General features: G+C 38.3%; 1 protein-coding gene across 3 annotated transcripts in view; it reads left to right on the forward strand.

The window, feature by feature from the left end:
* The window catches only part of GALNT12 (polypeptide N-acetylgalactosaminyltransferase 12), a 45,609-nt gene that overhangs the window by 13,087 nt on the left and 6,725 nt on the right, over positions 1 to 25,797 (forward strand). Inside the window, exons 3-9 of one of the 3 annotated variants that reach the window (XM_090137257.1) lie at positions 681 to 870; positions 4,127 to 4,312; positions 6,557 to 6,674; positions 12,033 to 12,209; positions 14,530 to 14,661; positions 20,811 to 20,924; positions 22,073 to 22,934. In XM_090137257.1, coding sequence (XP_089993383.1) covers positions 681 to 870; positions 4,127 to 4,312; positions 6,557 to 6,674; positions 12,033 to 12,209; positions 14,530 to 14,661; positions 20,811 to 20,924; positions 22,073 to 22,111 — 956 coding nt within the window. In that variant the 3' untranslated portion in view covers positions 22,112 to 22,934. Of the gene's footprint in view, positions 1 to 680; positions 871 to 4,126; positions 4,313 to 6,556; positions 6,675 to 12,032; positions 12,210 to 14,529; positions 14,662 to 20,810; positions 20,925 to 21,259; positions 22,031 to 22,072; positions 22,935 to 25,797 lie in introns of those variants that run through there. The other 2 variants (XM_090137256.1, XM_031589114.2) reach the window with 2 other exon arrangements.

Raw genomic sequence — 25,797 nt, forward strand, 5'->3', positions numbered from 1 at the left:
GAATAATTTTAAATAATGCTGATTTGTTGTTTTGTTCTTCTATTTTTTTTTATTTTTATTTTTGTCATCTAGTCCACGGGCAAAAAAGATCTTCTCTTCTGGTAATGCACCATGAAATTCTGCAGCAGAGGTATCTAGCTGAAAAAATGTTTTGTCTTTTGGAAGCCAGTGAAAATTTCAAGTTCTGGACCACATTTAGTTTTGAATGGGGCGTGTTTGCTTTGTTGTAATATGAATGCTTCCATATGTGCATAACTACAGCCTTGTTGGAGCATTCCACCTGTGCTCATTTGAGCACATTTCAATTGCTCCAGAGTTGTGCTGGTGTCCGTTATAGTAAGGAGCATCTGAGTTGTCTGTTTCTATGTGAATTATGGAACACGTAACAATGTTGTAATTTTCCATCACAGGTGAATTGTGTTAGAATAAAACCTTCATTATAATAAAAACTTGTGTTAAGGTAAAACCTTCATATTTGAGGCAAAATTAACAACTTGGAAGTGAGAAACAGCAACTATGAAGCAATCAGTTTCTTAAAAGGAACCAGTTTTTGCCCATTCTTATCCTTTCTTTGTGGAAAGAACCAACTATGTCATATAATACTCAAAAAAGAGCGTTCTTTAACATGCCATAAACCAATCACTACAGAACTATATATATGTTTTTATGTTATCTTATAGACCATTTAAAGGAGCCTTTGGAAAACTATGTTGCTGGCTTACGCAAGGTGCGTCTTATCCGTGCGAACAAGAGGGAAGGACTGGTTCGAGCTCGACTGCTGGGGGCTTCTATAGCCAAAGGGGACATTCTGACCTTCCTGGACTGCCACTGTGAATGCCATGAGGGCTGGCTGGAACCACTTCTGGAAAGGTATGGTTACACTTTATCCAGACTTTGTGCTGTGGCAGAAGGAAAAGTCTCATTTTAGCACTTTTCTGTGCTTTGCAGGGGAAAAATCACTCTTCACAGACTTTTGTCAGAGGTTATCACAGTCTGGTCCCTCAGGCAATTTTTCTCCTGAAAGAGAGCTGGAAAATAGAAGTCTGGAGCATGAAAAGTTTGTTTATTTGTTTTCTGTGTCTGGTGTCCTTCTGTGTGGACCCGGCTGCTTTTTTTTTTCTTCAGAGGAGTGAAATCTTTGTTTTCAAGGAGGAGAGTCCAGTTCACCCCTATCTGTGAAACTGCCTTGAAATGGGGATATCAGCCTGAGTGGTGGATAAGAAGATCATCTCAGAAGATGATCTGAGTCATCTTTTTTTTTTTTTTTTTTCCTAGGACAAGGTGCACAGAAGCAGATTGGAGGAGAAGTCAATAAACTCCATCTTCCTTGTCTGAAGATGAGCTAGGCCATCTTTTCAATCTGGTTGTGATACAAAGCATCAGAGGGATAGGTAGAGTAGAGAGGAATTAATGCTATGTCAGCACACCATCTGTGCTGAGATACTGTAATTTGAACTTCTGTTGTTTTTCATCTGTATCGCAGATCTGCATAGTTTAGAAAACTTCCATTAATAATAAATATGTTTGGGGAAAAAATGACAAAAAATAAATCAGACACCACAAAGCCAGGAACACAGAATACTGGTTTTATGGTAAAAGTATTTGCATTATACCTTACCCATACATACTCAGTAGCCAAAGAACTACTTGAAGAACACTTTTCCTCCCAGCCAGTGGAGCACTCCACTGCATCACCCCACTGTGCCATCACTATTGAACAGTTTCAGTACCTCAATCTGATCGCTTAGATACAGCATATAGGAAATGAACTCTCTCAAAAACATTTTAAAATAAATAAATAAAAATCATTTCCCCAAGGTCAGTGTTATGATTTGCATTCTGTAAAGGTGCCTTCTCAGATATCATAGACCTCAGAGAAAGGCTAGAAAATCTAGCACTACCTAAAAGTGAAGTGAGATTGTCAAGAGGAACACCCCATTTTGCATTTGAAATTGTATATGGAATAACTGTTTTCTTCTTAAAATTGTCATATTTATTCTTATTTTTGTCTAAATTTCACGACAGGTATGTTCCAGATAAATTTTGGTTAACTGTATAGTACAGATAATGTGAAGAAAGACAGAAGTATTAAAATCAAAGAATAAGCATGATTTTAATGACTGCCCTCTCAAAAAACAGTATATAGCAGTGGAGTCATTTCTGTAATGTCTTCACATTCTTTTTGCAAACCACTAGATGGTAGTCTTGAGAAAAGTTTAGGTAATTGTGAGTGTAATACATTGCATTCGGTAAAAAGTTAGTTCTAGATGTGTCTTGGAACCTGTGCTCTTTTTGCTCTAGCTGCAGATGTCTATCTCTGAGCAGTTGTTTACGTGGCACTGGTTCAAATATATGGAAGCAATATGTCAGTGTTAGAATTTTGCAGTGCAGCCATCTCTCTATTTATAATATGTTTCTACATTGTATCATCTAGTTAAATCTTACTTTACAGAAGAAGTGATGGCTTTTCACTTATCTGATTCCTTTCATAACTGCAGTCATGTGCCAAATACATATTTTTTCACTCCTCTTAAAGAACAACTAAGCTCTTTTACTTTTGGGAGTTTTTTTTCTCTGTATTTATATCCTTCTCATTGCTTTGTGTATAACCTTTTTGCAAGTGAAAGTGGAGATATACAAATACTGCTAAGCCCTTTTGTGCAGTCTGCCAAGTAGCACTTCAGTGGGGGATTTTAAAGAAGAAAATGACTGTGTTGTATTTCCCCGGTGGCAACAAGAAGGGAGCATTTCATGTTTAAGGCAGTCTTTTTCAGCTCAGACAATACCCCTCTGGAGCCACTTCTGTCCTCTGCAGTATTTAACCACTACAAGCTGCTCTAATTTCAGAGAGCTGAGGATAACAGAGTCAGATCCCCTTGTTCAGCCTGCAGATTTTAAGCTTCATATTCCCGTGAGAAACGAACTGCCCTTGAATGATGGATACATCAGGTCTTGTCTGACCATCTAACACGTTCATTTTTTCTTCTTATGTGGAATGCGTAAATCAGAAGATGCAGGATAAAACAAGACTCAAAAGTCAAACAGGCCACTTTGTGATCGAACTAACCAGAGATGTTTAAGAGTAGTGTAGAGAAGACTACTAAAGAATGATTTAGGAGAAAAGCCTTTGCTTGAGTGTGCATGCTTGAAGTGATCTATTGTAGCACTAAAAGAGTCCTTTCCAGAATTTGAGGCAAAGGCAAAGAATATCCTCACGTTTTTTAAAGGGCAAATACTTTTGGAAAGGAATTCAGAAAACCCTGAATAATATTGAGAAATGGGAGGAAGTTTATCTTCTTGCCAAAGCCTGCTTGCAAGAAATGTCCTCCACTCTGATGTGTTCCTAGTAGTGATAGAGATCTTAACTATCTTTAGATCAGACTTGCTGATAGTGATGTCATTCTGCAGAACCGTCTTTTTTGTCCTTTTAACTGCCTTGTAGTGTTAAGGTTGTTTGAGGCCATCTTCATTATATTTTCACTATTAGGGATCTAATATCATATGATGTGGGTGTTTTTTTGTTGTTGTTTTGAATTCATGGCATCTTTTTAAATTACTGTGCTAGTGTTTAGTGTAACTTTTTGCAGATTATCATATTTATAAGAAAAACTGATTTTGAGGGCCACAGAGCTATCTTATTTGTCCCCGGAGAATGATAATGGTCATGACAGAAGACTACACAGTTTCACCTTTGATGTGATCCAGGAATCCTACTTCATTCTTCTTTTCTCTTTTATAAGTATCTCAGAAGCAGCTATATGTAAAAAGCAGACATTTTTGTTGTGATTGTGATGTTGAATATGGCTGCTGAGCCAGGTGCTGAATATGTAATCGCGAGCCATCTGGCATGTCACACTTCCACTGTCCAGGAAGTATGGTCCTAGCCAGATGCCTCAGTCCATCCTAACGCATCCTCAACAGCAACAACAACAAAAAGATTATTCTTGTAGTCATTTTTTCCTTATATTGCAGCATGAGTTGAGAAATCTTGGTTGAGGAAATCCATTGTTTTCTTTTCTTGACTGCTCTAGTTTTTGAGAGTCTTGTAGTAAAAGGAATTATTAGAAGGTTCTCTCAGTAATATGTTCTCTCCTAATGTGTTTATTTCTTCTTTTAAAAACATTAGGATCGCAGAAGAAGAATCAGCTGTCGTATGCCCTGTTATTGATGTTATTGACTGGAATACGTTTGAATACTTGGGAAATGCTGGTGAGCCACAAATTGGTGGATTTGACTGGAGATTGGTCTTCACATGGCACACTACCCCTGAGAGAGAACAGAAACGAAGAAAGTCCAAGATTGATGTGATCAGGTTAATTTTTATTCATCCTTTTCTTAAACTGTGAATGTTGTGGGTACTTCTCACTTCAGTTGGAAGTGTCAGAACCTGAAAAAATATAGTGTGAGTGCTTACCACTTAGTTTGAAATTACACATTTTGTATGGTTCCCTTTTTTTTGGAGTAGCTTCTGTCCAGGAAAAATACTGCTCTAGAAGCTGAAATTCTTGTAATCTGTTGTGTGAAATCCTTATTGCACAAGTAGTCGCTTACTCCTGTAGATTCACTCGCAACAGACATTTAGCAGCACAAGGAAAGGTAATATATTCTTAATTATTACTGGAGGTTATCCCATATGCAAAACAAAGAGATCTACATTGTGAAAAAGCGTGTCTTGGTCAGCCATGAAAAGAAGAAAAAAATCACCAACCAGCAAGAGGGCAGAAGTCATTCTGAAGACTTTCTCTCTGCTGTAGCAATAGGGGTGGTTCCTTGCTCTGTTTTCAAAGGTGAACCAGTTTTCAGATTCCTCATTTGGGTTGAAATGGTTTAGCTCTGCCCACCATAGTTTCTGAGGGACTAACTTGCATAAGATCGTGTCTTTAATTTTTTAGTTTTTAATTCTGTTTGCAAGAGTTGAAATCCATAGGTGTTATTCATCACTCTGTATTGAATTTTAGGTTAGGTAAGGAAAGTTCAAAGAGTGCTTCTAGAAAATGGGCACTTACTGTAGACAAAATCCCTATAGCTGAGGGTCTGCTATACTTGACGTGGAAGTTGCTGTATTTCAGCAGTGCATTGTGAGAAATGAAGCATCTCTTCAGCATTTTTAACGTCACATCCTTTCCTTTGTTTAAAAATCGTCATCTTGCAGCGTACAGTAGATACAGAATGATTGATTTTTTTTTCCCAGTCTTTTCTATCATGATAATAATACCCAGTGCTTCAACTGTGAGAAAACAGGATTTTTTAATGGGAAAAGTGAGACAGTAAATCAGACCCTTTCAGCATACATGAATACGTATATTCAAAAAAAACTTTTGAGTAAAAGCCTCTAGCTTAAATGCAGTGTTTTTCTTCCTAGCAAGAAGGAATTGTCTTTGGAATGCCAAGGGAAAATGATGATAAAGCTTCAAGGTGGATCAGTGACTGAGCTGAGTGGCACAGTTATCTGGAGAAAGCAGCAGTGCTTAGTGATATCACTGACTGTTTGGAAAGACTAGAGGAGGGGTGAGGCAGAAGAGCTTGACAGCTTATGGAGTCTTTTTCTCTTCTCTGTCTCACTTCATCTCTTTCCATTCTTTGAAACAATGTATGACAGTATAAGACTGTGTTGCATCAAAAAGATGGCTGGTAAAATTAGTTTTGACATGTTAAGAATAAGTGATGGCAGACCTAGCATTTTTTAATTCTTATATCAATTGCAATTTAGTAAAATTCATAAAGTGTCAGGTGAATTAAGTTCCAACCAGCATAATGTGGTTGGCACTTTAAAGAGGGTCATTTTCTGAGGCTGTAAACAATTAGGAACAATATTAACCAAATTCAATTTTCTGTACAGATGCATACACCACTCTACGGGAAGTACATCCCTTAACTGTGCTGTTGATCTGTGTCTTGTGCCCTTTAAGCATTGCCTTGCCAGAATGGTTCCAATTTGGGCCTCTATTTTTTTTTTTTTTTGTCAAAGATAGTAAGCAATTAAAAGAAATACAGATGGGCAGGTCATCTTTGAAGGAAAAAATCTCTCTGAGGCTACATTTACTTAATTTTGATCAGCTAATTTCTGAGTTTTTCCACTTGTTATTAATGGAATCAGGAATATTGTTATTAATTACTGAAGCACAAGTTTGTGTTTACTTACAACTTAAGTAAAATTTACAAGTATACTGCACTTAGAATTAAAGAACTAACTAAAATAATTCTACCACAAAAAACACATGTTCTGTAATTTGAAGTAACAGGCAACTCATTTAATACCAGTCTCAAAGACATTACAGTTGCAAAAATCTATCCTCACATAACATTTGTCTTATCACATTTCATTGATATTTTTATTTTAATATGTTTTGGAACTCATTTCTGATACAGTCTTGTTAGCAGAACATTAAATTCAAATGGCCTCACAGTAGAATACTTAGTTGATCAGTAGCTGCCTCTTATTCTGTATCCTGAAGTCTGAGATTATAGGCAGTGAAAACCTATTTCTAATTCATTTTGTTGTTTTTTAAATTCTTTTTCTTTTAATTAAATTTAGAGTTATTATTCTCTTTTACAGGTCTCCCACCATGGCAGGTGGATTGTTTTCTGTGAGTAAGAAGTATTTTGATTATCTTGGTTCATATGACACAGGAATGGAAGTCTGGGGAGGAGAAAACCTTGAGTTTTCATTTAGGGTAAGTGACTTTTTTTTTTCATGAGAGTGAAAACAAGTTTCTTATTTGTTTCATCCTGTCCTTTTTACTCAGTGAGATGGCTGTGATGTTAGCAAATGTAAAGAAGAGAATATTTCAGTATGCATTTACATTAATCTTCTCATTGTTCTCACATTTCACAATATTTTCCTTCAGAATAACCATTTGAAAAGACATCTTTTTAAAGTATTTCTTTATTTGGAACGTCAGCATAAAATGTAAGTAGTGGTGTGACATTAGAGTATGAAGTTTATGTTCTGTGGCTTAAAGCAAATAGTTGGAAAGATACATTAGTAGGTGCTGGAGCTCACTGTAGCAGCTGGTAGAGTGAACAGCTGGCAATTGATGGAAGTTATCAGTGGGACAGGGTGAGCAAGCCTGGGCTTCTGTAGGGCTTAATTCTGTTTCACATCAGGAAAAGTTCATATAAAGGTTATAAAAGACAATGAGGAAATCTCCAGGAACTGTAGAACGGTACCACACCAGAGGATGGGCCTGGAATCAGGCAAGAAGCAGATAGATTGCTGTGTTGGAATAGAAAGGATTTGCAGTGAAGGAAAAGAAGGTATGGGACAATTAAGACAGATGAGTAAAGTGATCATGCTCTCCTCTCCGCTGTTACCTGTACTGTTGCTGATTCCCACTGAGCACATGGTTCAACTCAGCTTGCTGAAGCAATCCAGTGGTGGTTTAGAAGGTACCCCACCGTGCCATTTTTGACTTGTGGGGAGCTCATAACTTACTATCCATGCTTTCCCTTTTTTGTCGTTGGGTTGGGTTTTTTTGTGGTTTGTTTTGTTTTGCCACTAGATATATGTATTTTATGGTCATATTTGCATTTTTGTCTGTTTCCAGATTGTGGAGGGCAAGGATTGGTGGTTTTGTGGTGGTTTTTTTTGTTTGCTCATTTTTACTGCTAAGAGTAGCTTTCAGAATAAATAGTACAGAACCTTCTCATGAGAAAGGACTGCTTTCTCATCAGGAGACTGCCTTGCTTTAGACTTTTACCTGTTAACAGAAGAGTTGTGCAGTCTTTGTGGCCACTGTGCCTGTTTCCTGTGGCCTGTAGTAGAAATCCAACTAAACAGAGCTAAAGAAAAAGAGAAGAAAAGGGCTTGGGAGGATAATAAGCACTGATTCAGAAGTGACACGGTTTCCTTCTGAAGAGAGAATTCTCTTCTAGGATCAATGATCTGAAGTCCTCCTTGCCTCCTTTCTCATGTGGAGGTTAGTTTTTCCTACACCTAAGTCCAAACATGCAGCCGCTTGTCTCAATCAGAAAATTCAGGAGGCTTCAGCCCAAGGTTCAAAGCAACTTATCCACCTTTATGAGCTCTGTGAGCTTCTGAAGCAGGCATCTCAAAGCTGGCCCCAGTTCAGGTGCAGTCTGCTTTGATGTATACGTTATGGTGGTCTCATCTTTCTATGGCTAGAGACATATTTTCTTTGGGGGGTAATCACTCAGTGACACTAGTCAAGTTGCCTGTTGGCCCACAGGAGTTAGGAATAGTGTTTTATGTCTCTGAGATGGCTTGTGGGGCTGGGGACTGGAAAGCCTGCCCTATGTCCTTGCAGAAAGTGTGGAAAATGGCCCTCTTAATAAACCCTGTGTGATGCAAGATCATGAATGAGCAGTGGGTTTGCCTGCTCAGCTTAGAGAAGGATTTTCTTCTCTTAGGCTGGTCCAGCTTCCTGAAGACTACAGGTGACTGAACAACTCTCTTCTAGGAGACAAACAGTGCAGCAGGGTGGACTGAGCAGTAGCAGCTGCTCCACAGGCCAATGAATGTGCCTGGGCACACTCATTTCACCAGTGCAGATTGCCAAAAGGATCTGGGCATTTGGAACAAAACTGCAGACAGTGTGCTTTGCCTCTGTGTTTGTGCCTCCTGCAGTGAGGCATTTTGTGGAAGGGAGCAGAGCACTAGGAAAGCATTTTAGTGTGTTCTTCCTGCTGCCCACATTTCTGAAGAAGGTCAAGAGGGATAAATCAGTGCTAATTCTCATCTCTGTGGTTTCTGAACCTGCCAGACATAAAAATTGGGGTCAGGAATACTGAAGCCCACTGTAAATTAATTCATTTTTCTTGTCTCTGAAAACAAAGCCAGAGCTTGAGACAACATTCTCAAGTCTCCTTTGCCTCCTATTTGTTTATTCTAAACTGAAGAAATTCTCAGTGGTTTTGAGACGTGCAACGAGGACAAAGCTTTGGCTGAAAGCATTATGACTAAGAGAGATTGAGGCTGTGTGCTGAATGCAGAATTGAGTCAATGTGCCTTGATTTGGGATTGCTTAATGCCATTTGGCTAGATAGAATTTCACTTCATGGACATAATGGGCATTGAAAGTCTCCTTCCTAAGGGATGCAAAGCAATGCCCTCTCATCTTCTGTCTCCTGTACATCGAGCTGGTTGCAGTATTTTCCTGCTGTTGGCACTGCATTGTAAGTTTGCTTCTGGGGACTGCTGTTTGATATGTCCACAGCCTATCCTTTATCTCACCATTGCAGCAAGAGGGAAAAATACACATATTTAAACAGGAAAATTACTTACTACTAATTCTTCTCTTTTCCTTGAAATTTCCTTGTCTGTTAGTCCTGGCTGCTACACCTCTGATTTCCTGGGTTCTTCTCTATTCTTTCTGCACTGTTTCTTCCTGTCCTGATGTGGAAATCTCTTCTGCGGCATGTATAAGCTGGGTGGCTTTAGGAACAGGTTGTGTCCCCTTATCTTTGTTTAGAGAGTAGTATCTTCTTTTCCTTTTTTCTTTCCAGAGAGTCCTAAAACACCACCATGGAGACTGCAGTTCATACAGGAAACTAATTTCTTGACTGCCAACTTGCTTTTCTATTTAGCGTTTGTTGACCCAGCAATTGGGTCACTTGTCCGGAGCCTGGCAGGGACAGGGATATCAGTGTGAGAGCTGCACAGCTATTGTAGCTTTCCTAATGCAAGCATTCATTCCTGTTAAGCAAAGAAAAAATGTTTATAACCTGCGTGCATCAAGATGAAAGTGAAAGTAAAACCAATGTCACCTTGTTCTCTTTGTGTGATAGGAAAAAAGAAAAGCTTCTCTTATGATGAGAGCTGCCAGACCTAGTAAAGAATCATATTTGCATGCACATGAGCAGGCAAAATATAAATAAAATCTGATATGCTTCTGTGTTACAGGAGGTGGAAATGGTTTCAGGGGAGAAACTTCCCCAGAGTAATTTATTTAACATATAATGATCAAATTTGATGTCTCTGTTGAATTCCTTGCTTTATTTTATAGCTCTTCATTTTATATAGAAGTTGAAATATGTTTTCCTTTAAAATAAATAAATAAGTCTTTTGAAGAATTGGGTAGCTAAAACATATCTAGTTCTTGTAATGGGAAGACAAGAAATTTTAAACCTTTTTAATGAAGGAAGCAGAATTTAATGGGCACTGCCTAACAAGCTACAGTTATTTTATTAGAAAAATTCAGAGCTGTAGTTACTGAAAATTCAGATGCTGTGGAATTTTCTTTTTGGCAGCAATTTAATAAATATAGTCAGTTTCTTTTATTCCATTTAAGAAGACTTTATCAAGGAACTATACAAGAAAGTGTATAGTTACTCTTAATGCTACATTTTTACTTCAGTAGTCTTCATTGCTCATATTTTCTTGTTGAACACAAACTGATCAAAACACTAATCATCAATGAAAAATGCGTCTAAGGAATATAACAAAAATGGAAATTGATATTACTGATACTGATATTACTGAGGCTTCAGTAAATTTAATGGACCTTAATATTTGTTGACAATACTTGCCTAATAAATTTCAACTTTAAAAGATACAATCTTGGATATGGAAGCTATAACTTAAGATAGCTATTGTTTTGAAACATAAATCTCCCTAAGGGAAACCCTATAATGAGAGCTGATGGTTGGTTTCATAGTGGCTTTTGAAATGGCTATAGTGTGGCTTAAGTTTGAAAAAATGCAGGTTGTTGAAGAAGTCAGTATAGAATGGTATATTTCTTGCATAACTCCTTTAATCATGTGTCTGTTCAAAAGAAAGCCAGCAAACCTCTCTATTCCTTAAACATATCTTAGCCAATTTCCCTCATCATAGAATCATAAAATGGCTTGGGTTGGAAAGGACTTCAAGGATCATCAGGTTTCATCCTCCTTACTCAGGAAAAATGAGCAGCCACCTACGTATGGATGGTTAAGTAAGTGAGGAGAATTAATTGCCTGGATTTCCAGCTTGAAAAAAGCTTCTTCAGAAAATCTGTCAGAGCAACTGGTGATAGCGTCAAGATTGTTCAATTGCAGCATGTCTTCCCTTTCCTCCCACCTGACTAAATTTCAGTAGCCTTGTTTCTGGCACCCTTCTGAATCAGGGAGCCTGCCACATCATGCTCATGCACAGTGTTAAATGGCAAACACTGGGCTGCACTCTGCTTTCATTACAGCAAGTCTGGGATTGGAATGACTGGTGGGGATGGACTGTAAAAGGTCTGTTAAGCCATTGCGGCCAGGGTTTTCGGGGAGAGGAGTGTAATTACAGACCTGTGTGTGCTGTGACTCATCCCCTGCTGGGTGCTTACTTGAGGGCTTTACTCCACAGACATCCATTTTCTGGTCTAGGCAGCCACAGGCCTGAGGATGAGGGCACAGCTCCATGTGCAAGCTCAGGTACTTTCCTCAACAGCAAGTAGAAACACTGATTTAAATAGAAGAATTTTTTTCCCACTAATTCTAGTTGGACACCAAGGGTCAGTTACAGAATTTCTTTGTTTACTTTTTTGTGTGTTGAATCTTGGGTTCTTTTTACTGATCTCCTGTTTAAGATTAGTCACACTTCATAATTGAGCACCTATACCTGTATTCTGAAATGGTGAATGTAGAAATGGAAGCACAAATAGTGGTTTTACAAGCTTTGTCAAGTCAGCTTGCCAGGAGAATACAGGCAAAGCAAGATTCAGTTCCTGATAAAATATCATCAAGTTTCCTTCTGAGAAGGCGATTTGTATGATAAATTTTGCCTAGAAGGAGGTCTCTTGCTTATATAACTTGACTTGCAGACAACATTTAGACCTTCAGAAGTAATGTGGACCATTTCTTATTGTGCCTTCAGAAAAAGTACACTTGATAAAACCACCAATGGGGCTATGTTCTTGTTACTCCCAGTGATTTGCTCTGAGTTCATGATGAAGTTAATCTGTTTTATTCACCAGATGAAAAGCAAAATTATTGTATGCATGACTTATACTTTGTTATTCTTGAGGAAAGCATTATCCTTGCAAAGATGTGTATCCTTCTGCTTGCAAAGGCTGAAATTAACAATGTACAATGGGAATTCTTTTCAGATATGGCAGTGTGGAGGAAGTCTTGAAATCCACCCTTGCTCACATGTAGGCCATGTTTTCCCCAAACAAGCTCCCTACTCACGGTCTAAAGCTCTTGCAAACAGCGTACGTGCAGCTGAAGTGTGGATGGATGAATATAAAGAACTTTATTACCATCGAAACCCACATGCTCGCCTGGTGAGTTGAGTCCCTTAATCTTAGAGTTGAATTTGTGTTCAATGAACTAGCTGTTAATTTAACTAATGTTTAATGTGAAAGATTTCTTTCTTACTTCTTCTGAAACATTTTCCCAAACAGAAAGTAAGTGTGTATGTAGTCTTTAAATTCTTTGGAAAATCAGAAATTCTATACATTGAGGAGAAGGCTAAACTTGTGAATAGATGAATGAATTAAAGAATGAAGTTAAGCATAATAACTCAAGTAAGGAGGAACTGTTTAGCCCGAAGTGTATGCTTCCGTGAAACAGGTGATACAGTATTCTATCAATTCAAAAATTACACAGCAAAAACACAGTTAATGAATTTTAGTCAACACATTTCAATGGACAGCAGATTTTTATGTGACCACCTTGCTAATAATCTTTAGCAAGATCACTCATCTTTTGATAATTGTAAAACTTTGCATTCATGTAAGACAAATTTACATTTTCCACGTTTAATTTACTGCTGCAGGGTGTTCAATTTAAACGAACAAAAAATTAAAAGCTAGTATTGAAAAGACAAAAATGATGAGAATCTGGGATGAAAATGTTCCTATTACAGTGTTTGAAGTGTTTTTTGTTTGTGTTTGTTTGTTTTCACAGTTTTAATGCGGAAGAAAATATAAGGTCATTTGTTAGCAAAATAGTTCAGAAGATACCTACTGTGAAATTTGAGTAGGTCAGAACAGTAAAGAAATGTGGCAAATTGGCAGTTTGGTTAAATTTATATGGAGGGGCCTGTAGATTGGAGAGCAGTAGCATGCTGTGCAGCATAGGCTGCTGGACATCCACCTCTGACTACACCTGACCAGAACTGAGAGTAGACAGTAAGTTCCTAGTGTGTGCAAATGTCCCGTATTCCATTAGAAATGCTTGTGGAAAAAAATACTCTTCAAATCACCACGTTTTTCAAAGAACTGAATATTGTTAGCATTAGTATTGTGTTACTTTGGTTTAAACTAGGCAATTAGGTTATTATAGTCCATACTTTAGTAATAATTGTGTTACTTTAACATCGTAAAATCCATTTAGGTTTTATTATTGGAATCTGACATTGAGAGAAGTGTGGTTTTGAGTATCCGAAGACATTGTGAGTTCACAGGCAACACTGGCATGATTCTGCTTGTGTTTTATGCAAAGTGGACACAGCAATACATGCTGGCAGATTTTCTTGTAAAGTCTGAGGTGGCTGATGCCTGTAATGCTAATAACATAAGCTTTGCATATTGGCTTGCTTGTAGCACAGTGGATTTAAGCTGAGACTCTTGCGTTGTTTTTTTTTTTCTTTTCTTTTTTGCATGTATCAAGGCTGCTGCCAATGCCTTGTGGTTTCCATAATATTCTGTGCATCACTGGCTTTGGCAGCTGAGTTTAGAAACTTTTACTTCATCTAACCCAACTGTTCAGTTCCACAGCATAATGGAAAAATGATTGATGCTAAGGCTGCAGAATTTGGTCCATAAGGTTTCGCTTTGAGATTAATGTTCAGACCTTGGAGCTAATGTGTCATGCTGTTTGTTTATTCAAGCAGGTATCTTCGCCTCTGTTTTACATCCATTTCGTGTTTTCAGTTATATTTCCACAGTTTTGAGAAAAGCAAATATATTTTTGGAGTGATAAAGAGTGTGTCAGGTGACCTGCAAGAGTCTGGGGAGTGTGAGCAGTACATCATGCCTGAGTGTCTGACATCCCCAGTCAATATAAAGATAGATTTTGAAGACAGACATGAAAAGATGTGAACTACACTCCTATCTGTAGGCAGGAAAAGGTCTGCACTGCAAGTTTTTCTCTGTCGATTTAAGATTTCATACTGCCCAGCCCCAAAACTGTGAAGATCAAAGGATGCCTTGGCAGATTTTACAAATTTCATCAGTTAAGTGGAAAAAAAAGCGTCGTTATAAGTAATTTGCAAATGGATGGTGGAGCAATTTTAAATTCTCAAGATTCATTCTCTGCTGGAAGAAGTAAATTTTCCACTACACTTTCTTAGTCCAGCAAATTGTATTCAGGAATACATGAGGATTTTCTGGAATTTTCTCAGACTGACTATGTTTCAGAATATTTTAAAATTTTATGTGCACCATTCCAATCTTTTTTTTGTTTTTTTGATCAACAGTAACAAATGTAGGGCTAATAAAATCAAGTGCAGTGCCCAAACATGGGAATTTTTCCTGGTTAAAAGTCCTACTAATCACTTGAGCATATGGTTCCTAATAATGTAAACAGATAATTTAAAAGAGAGCATCTGTTCTGTGTTTTTAATCTTTATTTTTATTTATTTATTTATTTATTTTGTAGGAACCATATGGAGATGTGACAGAGAGGAGACTCCTTCGAGAGAAACTGAAATGTAAGGACTTCAAGTGGTTCTTGGAGAATGTGTACCCTGAGCTTCATGTACCTGAGGACAGACCAGGCTTCTTTGGCATGGTATGTGGTTGCTGCAAAGGGGGTCTCCTTGCAGTTTCCTGAGCACTCCTTTTAGCTCACTCCAATGGCATTTTTATGCTAATGACAGCATGGGTTTTTGATAGAACTTAAGATAGAATCGGTAGACTTCAAAATGTGTTACCTATCAGAATTTTTATACACGGGGATACTGAAGAAATCCTGTGACAGGTTGTGAGAGCAGGTAATGTTGACATGAGCTACACATATTGCAAGAGTTAAGGCAAGCAAAGGATGACCTTTTAATTTCTTAAAAACTTAAATAATAAAAAAAGAAACCACTGAAGTTTTCTGATTTTTATATGTCAACTTGAAAATAGAAACAATGTGTTTTTAAATGTGTATTTGCATTTTTTATTTGATTAAAATTGATTCCCTGATGACAGGAAGGAGTACTTATACTATGTGCTACCAGATAATACTGAATTCTCTGCATCAAAACCAACATACTAATTTTTAATCTGGAGGACACTTTTAAACATCGTTGGTTCATAAGCAGTTCTCACTGGCACAGTATGAATCCTCTTTTCCTTTCTTAACAGATAACAATTTTCAACACTATTTGCAGCTTAAAAATAAATATGAACTATAGTTTTGTGTATATCATGTTACTGTAATCTCATTTGGAAAGGATGAAGTTGGAGATGAAGAAGTAAATACCTGCTTCCTCTGAAAAAATGGCGTATACATACTGCTTATCATGTCAGGAGAACGAGGCTGTACCTTCTCCCTGATAAAGATATATAAAATACCTTTTTGATTTTAAATGCTGTATTGACTTTTAAATATTTGGTTGTAACTCAATCACTCTGCAAATCTAGCTAAGCTACATTCCAACACCAATTCATCACACCCAGCCAGTGTCACAACAGTCTTGGTTTACTGTCATTTGCACTTCAGTTACTCACTCTACGCTATTCTTTTTTTGGAGAAGAAAAAAAATTAAGACTCATCTTTGATGGCATAAAAAACACATAGGAAGCATGTCTCCCCATAATCTTCCCTTTGCTGTTTCTTTAACAAGAAAGTTCCTAATACAAAAACGTTACATTTTCCTCTGAGTGAGCACTGATTAGCAGTAGTGCAGCAAAGCCCTGAACAGCCTCTAAAAGAGCAGCCACCCTCCTCTGTCTTTAAACTTGCACTTGACTTGGTATCTCTGTGCAACCACTGACATGAGAGGTAGTATCCAGCATTATCCAGCACCTCAAAGAGGGACAACATTAGTTCACGTTGTGTTGTTTTGTGCTGGGTTGTTAACTGGCCAAAGACACTAAAGGCAATAAGGTATTAGAAAACTTCCAGAAGCATTTCAGTAGTCTTATCCTTCTCTTTGCCTTCACCCTTCAGCAGCCAAAAGAAAATCTGGACTAGTGGTAGGTGATAACTTTCCACTGGTCTTGAGAAGAGATTGGTGCAGGTCTTTTCGAGATTAATTGCACTGTCATCTTCAAGAAAATATTTGAAAATGCCTGGAAAAAATAATTCTTATTCAGAGCTGCTGGAGGTATCAATGGTGTAATTTAGGTGTGCTCTATATATTTCTCTAAAAAAAGTTCTTAAATGCTGCCATCTACTTGTGAGCATAATGCGAATACACCATTTTCTAGCAGGAAGAATTTAAAATCTGATTAAAGTACAGTTATGCTCAAAGAAAGTGACAGTGCAAAAATGACACCGACTGGTTCAACTGATTTGTGGATATTGAGCCCCATCTGTTAACTTCAGTAAATCACATGATCATGTTCTTTACTCCTGTGTTATTTGCATAGTGCTTTTTTGGTTCACAAAAAGACTGTTTAAATGTGTTGGCTTTGTTAATAGCTCTGCCTAGTGTGAGGTTATTAATTGTTCAAAGAGACTGCAAAGGGATATGGGGATTTATTTATCCCCTGAAAATCTTTTTACTGAAATTGAAAATCTTTCTAAGATTACCCACAGGTTAGCTACCAGATATTGAAATATATGCAAGAATTGTTGAGTGAAACTCAGTGCCGTGCTCTGACAATTAGACCCTTATACTATCATTTTTTTCTTGATACCTAAATAAGTATTTACCATATCTGCTGAGACTGGTTGTCAGAAAATGTTAGCTGCCTAGAACTTTATTTAAACATACAGATTTTTGAGTATTTTTGCTTGAGCCATGATTGCATTCTTATAAGATGCCTGTGAGTAATATGAGTACACTTTATTCCAAAAGAATTTAGCAGAAGTAATTCTTGAATACTACAATGCAGATTTCAGTCAGTATTCTGAACAGTCATATTTTGAGAAGGGGTACGATGAGTGTTACTTCTTCTTGTTCATTTTTTCTTTTTTAACTTAAGTCAGAATTTTCTATATAAGCACCGGTGCTGGAACAGCGCAGTTCTAGGTTTGTTGGGGTGAGCAGCTGAATTGCAACAACAGTATCACATCATTGATTCATTCAGAGGGTCTTAGTCATCAGTGTTCTGGAATTGTGTACTTCTTTCAGAGTTGCAGTTAAAGAGTTAACAGAGATCTGAGGATATTGTTCACTTTGTTCTTTTGTCCTTTAAAAAAGATGATTTGAAAATAGCAAGCACTCAGTAAAATTGTTCTCTGTGACTGCTGGGATTGCCTTTAAGGTAAAAGATTATGTTTGGTCAATACATTGAAGCTGTCGGCTTGTTACAATTTTATGTCTTACTATGTCCATGATACTAGCCCATACCACTACTGCATCAATATCCGTGCATCAATATCCATGTCACAGCAAAGGGACAAAGAGGATTTTTTTCTATACTGTGGATGAAAAGAGAGGCTGGCTGCAATCCACTGTGTTTATCAACTAATACTATGATGTTTTAATGTAAAAAAATCCATTGTTGGTGCAAGGCTTACAATTATATGAAACATATAAATCTTTTAAAAAAAAATGTAAGGAATTATTTGCAGAATGCCAGCTGCATTGCTGTAATTACATACAAGTGTCCAGATATTAGTAAACAATAGATTACATTTCTCCAAGCACTGAAAGGTAAAGGTCTGAGCTGAATATCTCAGTAGTTGCTGTTTATGACCTGTCTCAGCTTCCAAATGGAATGGTAACTAAATGGCACTATAGAGTAAATCTGCAATGTTTCACTAGGAAACAAAAGTGGAAAAAAAGGCATAGCCAGTAATACTGTATGAGCAGAACTTCTTAGAACTGAACTATGTGTTTTAATGGCCAGGTGATCAACATTTCTTTTGCTTCTGTTTCTCTAATGCAGCATTCTGCAAAAGAATTAAGGTAAGTCATGAGGAAAATGTTGTTCTTATTGCATGACTTGTTTACAGTGGATATTAGAACAAAGACAGCTCTAGCAAATAGTGGATGATTCTTATTTTGATAGAAATATTGCATGTAAAAGGAAATTAGACTGTATATTCTCTTTACTGGGAGAAAACTGACTTTTTCTGCCTTGGAACAGATGACTGATTTTTCTTAGCATGAATGGTGGTATGATCAGATTTGAAAATCTAATTATTTTCAGACCTTTGTGTCAGATCAGGTCACTTATCTGCTTACTATTCCCCTACATCTTAAACATCTATTAGGCATCCTGATAAAGTGTATGAAAGAACATCTACCCATGTCTGACAACCTAAAAGAACCAAGCTGAATTATTGACAATGTGTGTGTAGGAATATGGCTGCACAGTTCAGAAGTTTTTATGCTTGAAAAAAAAGAAAATGAGAAAGCATGTGGAGTAGGAATACAGACTGAATTTTAAACATCTGAAGCAGAGCTTAAGTTAGTAGACTTTTATACCACTTCTATTTTGTTTGCTGTAGTTGGGCATTGTGTAAGGATAGGAGAGCATTCTTGTGCCTTGTTGGAATAGTTCTGATGGTGCATGGCATTTTAAAATAGGTTTTTTAAAATTGTAAGCCACAAAAGGCACTTGCTAGAGCAAATGCCAGGGAATGACAGTGAAGGGCACACACTTGGAGTGATAGTGAAGGCTTTGAGTTGTCTGGAAGGGCACCAAGGATAAGTCCTTTGCTACGATCGTCTTCCTCCCAGTGTCAGTAGACTGTCAAGCAAAGTCATACACTGCTAAAAATACTAATGAGAAACCCTCTGATCCTGAGGACAGCTACTGACAACAACAGAAGCTGATTTGTAATTTTAGAGATAATGATCCTAATTTTTAAGTGAGTATGACTTTGACTTATTTTTTATCATAGAATATAAAAACATCAGAAGATTATTGCTTTGTCTTTTGGTGTGTTAAAAATCATCTGTAAAAGTGTTTTCTTCCTTGTTTTTGTTTTGTTTGTTTTAAATGTACTTCTTCCTCAGTGTTATGAAGCTAAATAAACCGTCTTCTTTTGACAGCTTAGGAGTGCAGTAGTTGTATATTCCTTTTAAGCCAAGCAGCACTGTCAGTTGAAAGAATGGCCAGAGGATTTATTTCACTTCTGGTACACGTGCATGCTAAAAATAAGAATGAATTTTGAAATGTGCCAAATTTGGATGCTGCTATATCCTTTAATGAAAAAGTTGCACCAAATGCATAGCAGTAAATGTGTTTAGAGAGAAATTAAAACACAAGGCCTTCAGTCCTAAATGTATAAATTTGGCAAGTGTACCCCTGTTAATAGCTTTGCCAAGACAGGTGGAAGACCAGGAGGAAGGATGTACAAGGGGGATAAAGATTGTTCAGTGCAGAGCTGTCTAGCCTGCTGCAGCCTCCTGCTTCTTTCTCTGTCTGTAACATGTTCACTTCATGGCACACCTCCCCGCAGAGGCTGGGAGGAGGAGGAGGAATCTCCAACCCATCACCCTAGAACCTCCTCTCCCACTTTATATATGTGTGTCACCTCAGAGGTGCTACTCAGGTTGTGGTAGTGGTACTTTGGAACTGCTCTATCAAACATGACAGCCAGAGCCCTGTGAGAAGCCCCAGGCAATGGCAGCACTATGGTTCCCCTCAGCCCCTAGTGTGTTCCCCCTGTCTTGGGCTCACATCCAAAGCATGAGGTGTGTTGAGAACTGGCTGCCTGACAGCAGGAGTGGGTGCAAAGCAGCAGAAGGCAGACATCAGGTAGTAATAAAAAGAGATGTTGGGGAAAATAAAACGTGTGGAGCGCAAGTATTTAATTTTCTTATTTCTGTGGTTTGTTCTTTGGTGAGTTTGAATCTTGAGGGGTTTGGTTGGTTTTAACCTTTCGCTTTTCAAGTCTGTCTGCTTTTCCTCTGCATTGAGAACTGAGGATATAATTATGGCTATTGGTGAAGAGAAGCAAAATTGCACCCTACAGAAGTAACTCTTCTGAGATTTGCTCTGCATGTTCTTTTTTTGTCTCTGATATAATTACACCCAGTAATGGGGGCATTCAGGTTGAACGTGTGTTTACAGAACTTGTTTTGCTCCATGTGTTTTTAAATTTGGTTAAGTGGGTAATACTAGGATTCAGTAATTGTTATGGTATTGTTCCAATTAATTTCAGTTACCTTTGACTCCTGAATACTTAAATGCAAGTCCTTGTTAATTAGCCTGATTTTCTGAAATCAGCTGGCTTAGTATTTTAACATATAATCTAAAAATTATGCACCTATTGTGTCAAAGATCAGCTCTAGTAGTACAGAACATTTAATGTAATATCTAGTGTCTCTTTCAAAAGACAAATCTTAACATGTTTTTATGATTTCTGGTCTTAATATCTGACCGCCTGCTCAACCTCAAGAGGGTACTGGAGTTCTTTTGAGAACAAATTCTTTTTACATCTCTCATTTGAAAAACTGAAAAAACTATGTAACCTTCTTTTCATTAGAAGATTGAAGAGGTAGACCCTGCAGGAATGGAACTGAAAGACATGTCAGACTTCTGTTCTGTGTGAGTTGCAGGCTTGCTCAAGTTCAACATGGTAGGAGGTGGCCCCTGCCTATTTCACTTGCAAACACCCTGGAACATTGTGTCATTCCTGGGGAAGCCGTCATGTCTGACTGGTTCATGACCAAGTCAGGACGGTCCTCTCAGTTTTATTTCACTTTAGTCTGAAAGAGGTGATCCATTTGATCCATTCCAACTCCCAGGAAACAGCTCTGGGTTATAAACCTCACAGCCTTAGCGGTGTATTTTCCTTACTCTAACATATTCTTTTGTTTTGATTAGCTGAAGAACAGAGGAATGGCCAACTTCTGCTTTGATTATAACCCTTCAAATGAACACGAAATAACTGGACACAGGGTCATTCTATACCCATGTCATGGCATGGGACAAAATCAGGTAAGGTTCATTGTTTTTATGTTCATTTTGACTAATTCTGTGGTTTTGACATGAAAAGTATGCTAAAAAAAAAAAAACAAAAAAACATTGCAGTAGGGCTGAGAGAATATACTGCCATAGTGAGATTATCTTAGATCTAATTTTGATTCTCCCTCTGGCTGCTATTAATTTTGATGTATCCTGAGGTCAGATTTTCATAGTTCTCAAGATGTATCTACTCAGACAGGGAATTCATGAATCTCTTAATCGTGCTACTACACAGAGCTCATTAGCAGGGGTTAATAGGACAGTAGTGAAGCTATATGGCTTATAGGCCAATGTTCACTCATCTGCAGATGACCTTGGATATGCCAGCTCTCTGTAGAGTCCACATTGCCACAGCCCTCAGTGACGTTGGAAACTTCACTTAATTTTGCCTGCATGTGTCATTGTCCTATTTCTTCTTTGTTCTTATCTAACTGCACAAGAGGTTCAGAACAGCATTGTCTCCAATACTCTGATCTGCAGAAGCATCCTCCTGGGCTAACGCTATAAAATCTTGTGAGCACAGATCCTTCCTAATGCTTTAGTTTTTGTTTTCTTGTTTTTAGTAAGCTGAAAATACTTCCTAGTATTTTTTTACATACAGACTGAATCTGTATGACAGAGTTTCCCATAAAGCTTTCCACATTCAGCCACAGTAAAAGTGTCATGGAGCACCAAATGCCAGTCTACAATGGCTGTTATTCATGGCTTTGAGTAGTCATCTTCTAAAACTGGGGTTTAGTGTTTGATGTGTGGCATATGATGTGCTTGTTGTTTTTTTTGCTTCAAAACCAAATTAGACTATCTAGCATGCTTCTAAAGGGGAGGGGTGGTGATATATGTGCATAGGTCACTCCAAAGGTAATGCCTCCTATTTATTTCTGTGGAAACTACAATAGATAAAAAAAGCACAGTAACATCTGTCACATGGCAACAAAATGTAATGAGATATTAATGGGAAAATTTAACCTTTACTGCCATACCACCAACTTCTGCCTCTGACATCATGAGCCAACATAAAAAAAAAAAACAGGAGGCCTTACTTTCGGAGCAGCCTTATTCTTTCTTTTAGCAAGTGCCTACGTAACTATGTGATGGTTTGAGTGGTTTAATTGTGCTTTTAGGAAATGAATCCCAACATTTGCCTCAGAATGGAAAAATAAGTTTGGAAAAGGACCAGGGTTATGCCGCACAAGCATTTTATCAGCTTTCTTTCTGAACTCTGCTTTAAAAAAATGAAAAAAAAACTTGAGTGCTGAAAAATAAATCTTTCTTAAGGAGGTAGTTAGTAGTATGAATATCATTTTAAGTTTGGAAATAAAAATAAACAACAGTCTGAGAGCAGGGTTTCAGATTCTACTGAAGACTGTTTGTATTTGACAGCACATTTATTGCTTTACTATTAAATACTGTTTATTAGTTTCTGTAGTTTGATTTAACTTTCATAAAGTTTCTGTCCTGGACTTAAAGATGAATCACAGAATCACAGAATCACTAAGGTTGGAAAAGACCTATAAGATCATCCAGTCCAACCATCCACCTATCACCAATGGTTCTCGCTAAACCATATCCCTCAACACAACATCCAAACATTCCTTGAACACCTCCAGGGAAGGAGACTCCACCACCTCTCTGGGCAGCCCATTCCAGTGCCTGACCACCCTTTCAGAGAAGTAGTATTTCCTAATATCCGGCCTGAATCTTCCCTGGAGCAGCTTGAAACCATTCCCTCTAGTCCTAGAATGGAAGAGCCTGAAGAGAATTGCATATTATAAAAGCCAAAAGTATATCAGTAGTGACAGATATGGATCAAGTACTCAAAGATGCATCACACCAACCTGTCTTACTATCTCAGTTCAGCTCTCTGCCCAAGTTGAGCATGTCTCTACATCTACATAGAAAACGAAACCTAGTTAAGCCACTCCCTTATCAGGAGGTGCTTATTGCTTTTCTAGACTGAGAACTGTCTAAATTTATGGGATTGCCTTCTCACATGCAAAGTCATTTACAGGTTTTTTATATTTTCTTGTATTAAGCATAACAGAAAAGAGAGGAGTTGGATCTTTTCATATTTCTTTGAACAAAAGGTTGTTTTTAGTTTTACTCCTTCCATTTTCCTTCCCCACCCTCCAAAAAAATAAGTAAAGACATAGAGTAGAAGGTAAAAGCAAAAAAGTAGTACAGTTTGTAAGAAAAGCCACCTTATGTGGTGACATTTTTAGAGTTGCTTATGAAGCACTTAAAGATGAACTGTGAATTCTCTGTGAAGATATCACGTAACTGGAGTTTTTGATGCTCTCACATCTCTGCTGATGCACTAGTGCAGTGCATCAAAATTCCTGTGATGCAGGCAGCAGACTGAGAGCAGAGATGCTCTTAAGTTGTGCAATTACTGCTCCCTCTGCTGGCATTCAGGGAGCAGGAGGAAAGAAGAATGTACCTGACAGTGGTGTAAGCCTACAAAAGAAAATAAGAGATGATACAAGAATTGGAAAGTCTGCAGAAGGAATGATAAAACAATAGTATTAGAGAAATTGGGAAAAAGTTGTGGAAGGGCTGATTGGAGCCTGGGAAAGAGGACCAAGGTGAGAGGGCAGAAGAAATCTGGGACAGAGGTAGAACAGCAAGTGACAGGCAGGGCAGGTATGACAGAAGTAGCAGTTAGGAGCTCTGAAGAGTGAGGGTGAAAGAAGCAGGATCTCTGAAGACTCATTTGGTGGAAACGTATAGGAATAGGAAGACTTAACCTAGTAGGCAAATGGGGGTCATGAGTAGGGGTGAAAGCAGCAGTTCTGTAGCAAAAAAGTGGGCAGCAGGAAGAACTGTGGGTGTGGGAACAGAAAGAAGCTAACGTAAAGCAAGAATTATATGCACAGTTGAGATGGGAAATGGAAGTCAGGATTCCTGAATTTGCACTTCCTTTTTCTGACTCATAGAATACCTCTCTTCATTTCTTGATTTCCCACACCTATAGATGGTCATTCTTAAAAGACAACAGGCTGCTCTTGGTCATGTGAATTCCTTAGCCATGCTCAAATCTTCCACGTGTACATCCACTACTTTGACCTGATGGAAATTATGAAAGCAAGATTGGTCATCTTCCAGTCATATCAAACTGAGGAGAGCAGGGCACTTCACTGCAGAGTTTTGCAGATACTTACTGACAGTGGGTATCTTCTGTCTCATTCTTGGAAGTGGATCTGCCACTGCAATCTCAAACTCTTCTGCTTGTCTCCTCCAGTTTGCTCTTGTCACTCCAATCTTTACCTTGTGCAGCTTTAGCTCATAAGAAGGCTTCACTTCAGTCTCCTTCTGCATCCCTTGTGCCTTGGCTCTAGCTTCTTCACTCAGTGCTTTAGTATTTCCTGTTCCACACTGGCTAGCTCCCAGTCTTTCTCTGACTTCCTTGCTCTGTCTGTTCCCTCAGTTTCTCCCAGCACTTAGTCCTCATACTAGGTCATGTTTTGCTCCTTGTCACGTGCCTTTCCTTTTCCCATCTAGCTCCCATTTTTTCTCCTCTAGTCTTCTCCTTATTTCTTCCTCCAACTGTAGTGTTTGTTCCACAATTAACCACTTTCTTCCTTGGGCAGTACTCACGGCTGTACATTCACACTTTATCTCATGGTATATAGAGATGAAGTTTGTTCTCCAGAGTACAGCTCAGGAAAGTTATTCTCCAGAAACATCTTGGTACAATTTAAAACTAGAGATTGTTAACTTGGTCAACGATATGTTTCTTACACCCCAGTGCAGCCATCCGTAGGCATGATATGCTGGTGGCAGGTGGCTGTTTATGTAGGGGTCAACTAGAAAAGCTCTCTCCACTGGAAGCAGTTCTCCAATTGCGGTGACCTCTGAGTATCTATGTGCACTGTAGCGAGAGAAGAGAGCTCTCTGCTCTTGATTATTTATTAAGTCCAGTTTCTGCTCCCATGTTATCTCTCAGAAAATAAAATCACTCAGAAAACTATCTGAAATCCATGGTAATTTGTTGCTCTTTTTCCCTGAATCCAGTTGCACAATGACATGTCCCAAGGAATAGGGTTCCTGCTAGTCCTTCTGAATTGTTTTTGAGTAAGTAGTAAGAAAGCTAACTGTGAGTGGTTAAAATGAGTGTGTTCATTATAGCAAGAAGCTGAAGATCCGAGACAAAAAATGCAGAATACACTGCTGAAGTGCTTGAACCTCAGTCTACTGATGTTTAGTCCAAGTGTCTGTCTGGGTAGGTGAGAGTGGAGAGCTTTGAAATTCAAGAGCAGTAAAGCCCGTTGCCCTTCTTGGTATGCTTGGGAAGGGACAGAAGGACAAGTGCATGCTGTAGGAAGCCTGCCTGACATGGGAAGAAGATTGGTGACCATTAAGCAGCCTACTGTGCCTGACAGTATTTCCCTTCTATTCCCATTTAAGGCAAATGGACAGTGGCAAATAAAAAGCTTAGTAAAGTCCCTGGCTTTCTATGAAGGAGGGGATCACACTTGGTAACATCACTGCTGGTTCATTTGCTCAGAAAGAGCCCGTCACGTATAAGCATTTGCCAGTGCACAGACAAGCAGTAGGTAGCTAGGCATAAAGAGGGCTGAGACTGTGTTCCAGAGTCTGGTGAGGCAGCCACCATCCTTGCACCACCATGCTCTTATGTAGCCACGGAATGTCCCCTAGGTACCCTAGAAATGGCAGGCATTGGGTAAAAGGCCTCATCAAGTGAGACCTAGTAACAAGAGGTAACAGTTTTAAATTCAAAACTGGAGGTTTAGATTAGATATAAGGAAGAAATTCCTCACTATGAGAGTGGTGAGGCACTGGGACTGTATAATCATTGGGCAGAGAGATGCGAGTGCTTGGCTGTTAA

The sequence above is a fragment of the Phasianus colchicus genome, chromosome 3 (genome assembly GCF_987193195.1).
Source record: "Phasianus colchicus chromosome 3, bPhaCol1.hap1.1, whole genome shotgun sequence".
Taxonomy (NCBI): domain Eukaryota; kingdom Metazoa; phylum Chordata; class Aves; order Galliformes; family Phasianidae; genus Phasianus; species Phasianus colchicus.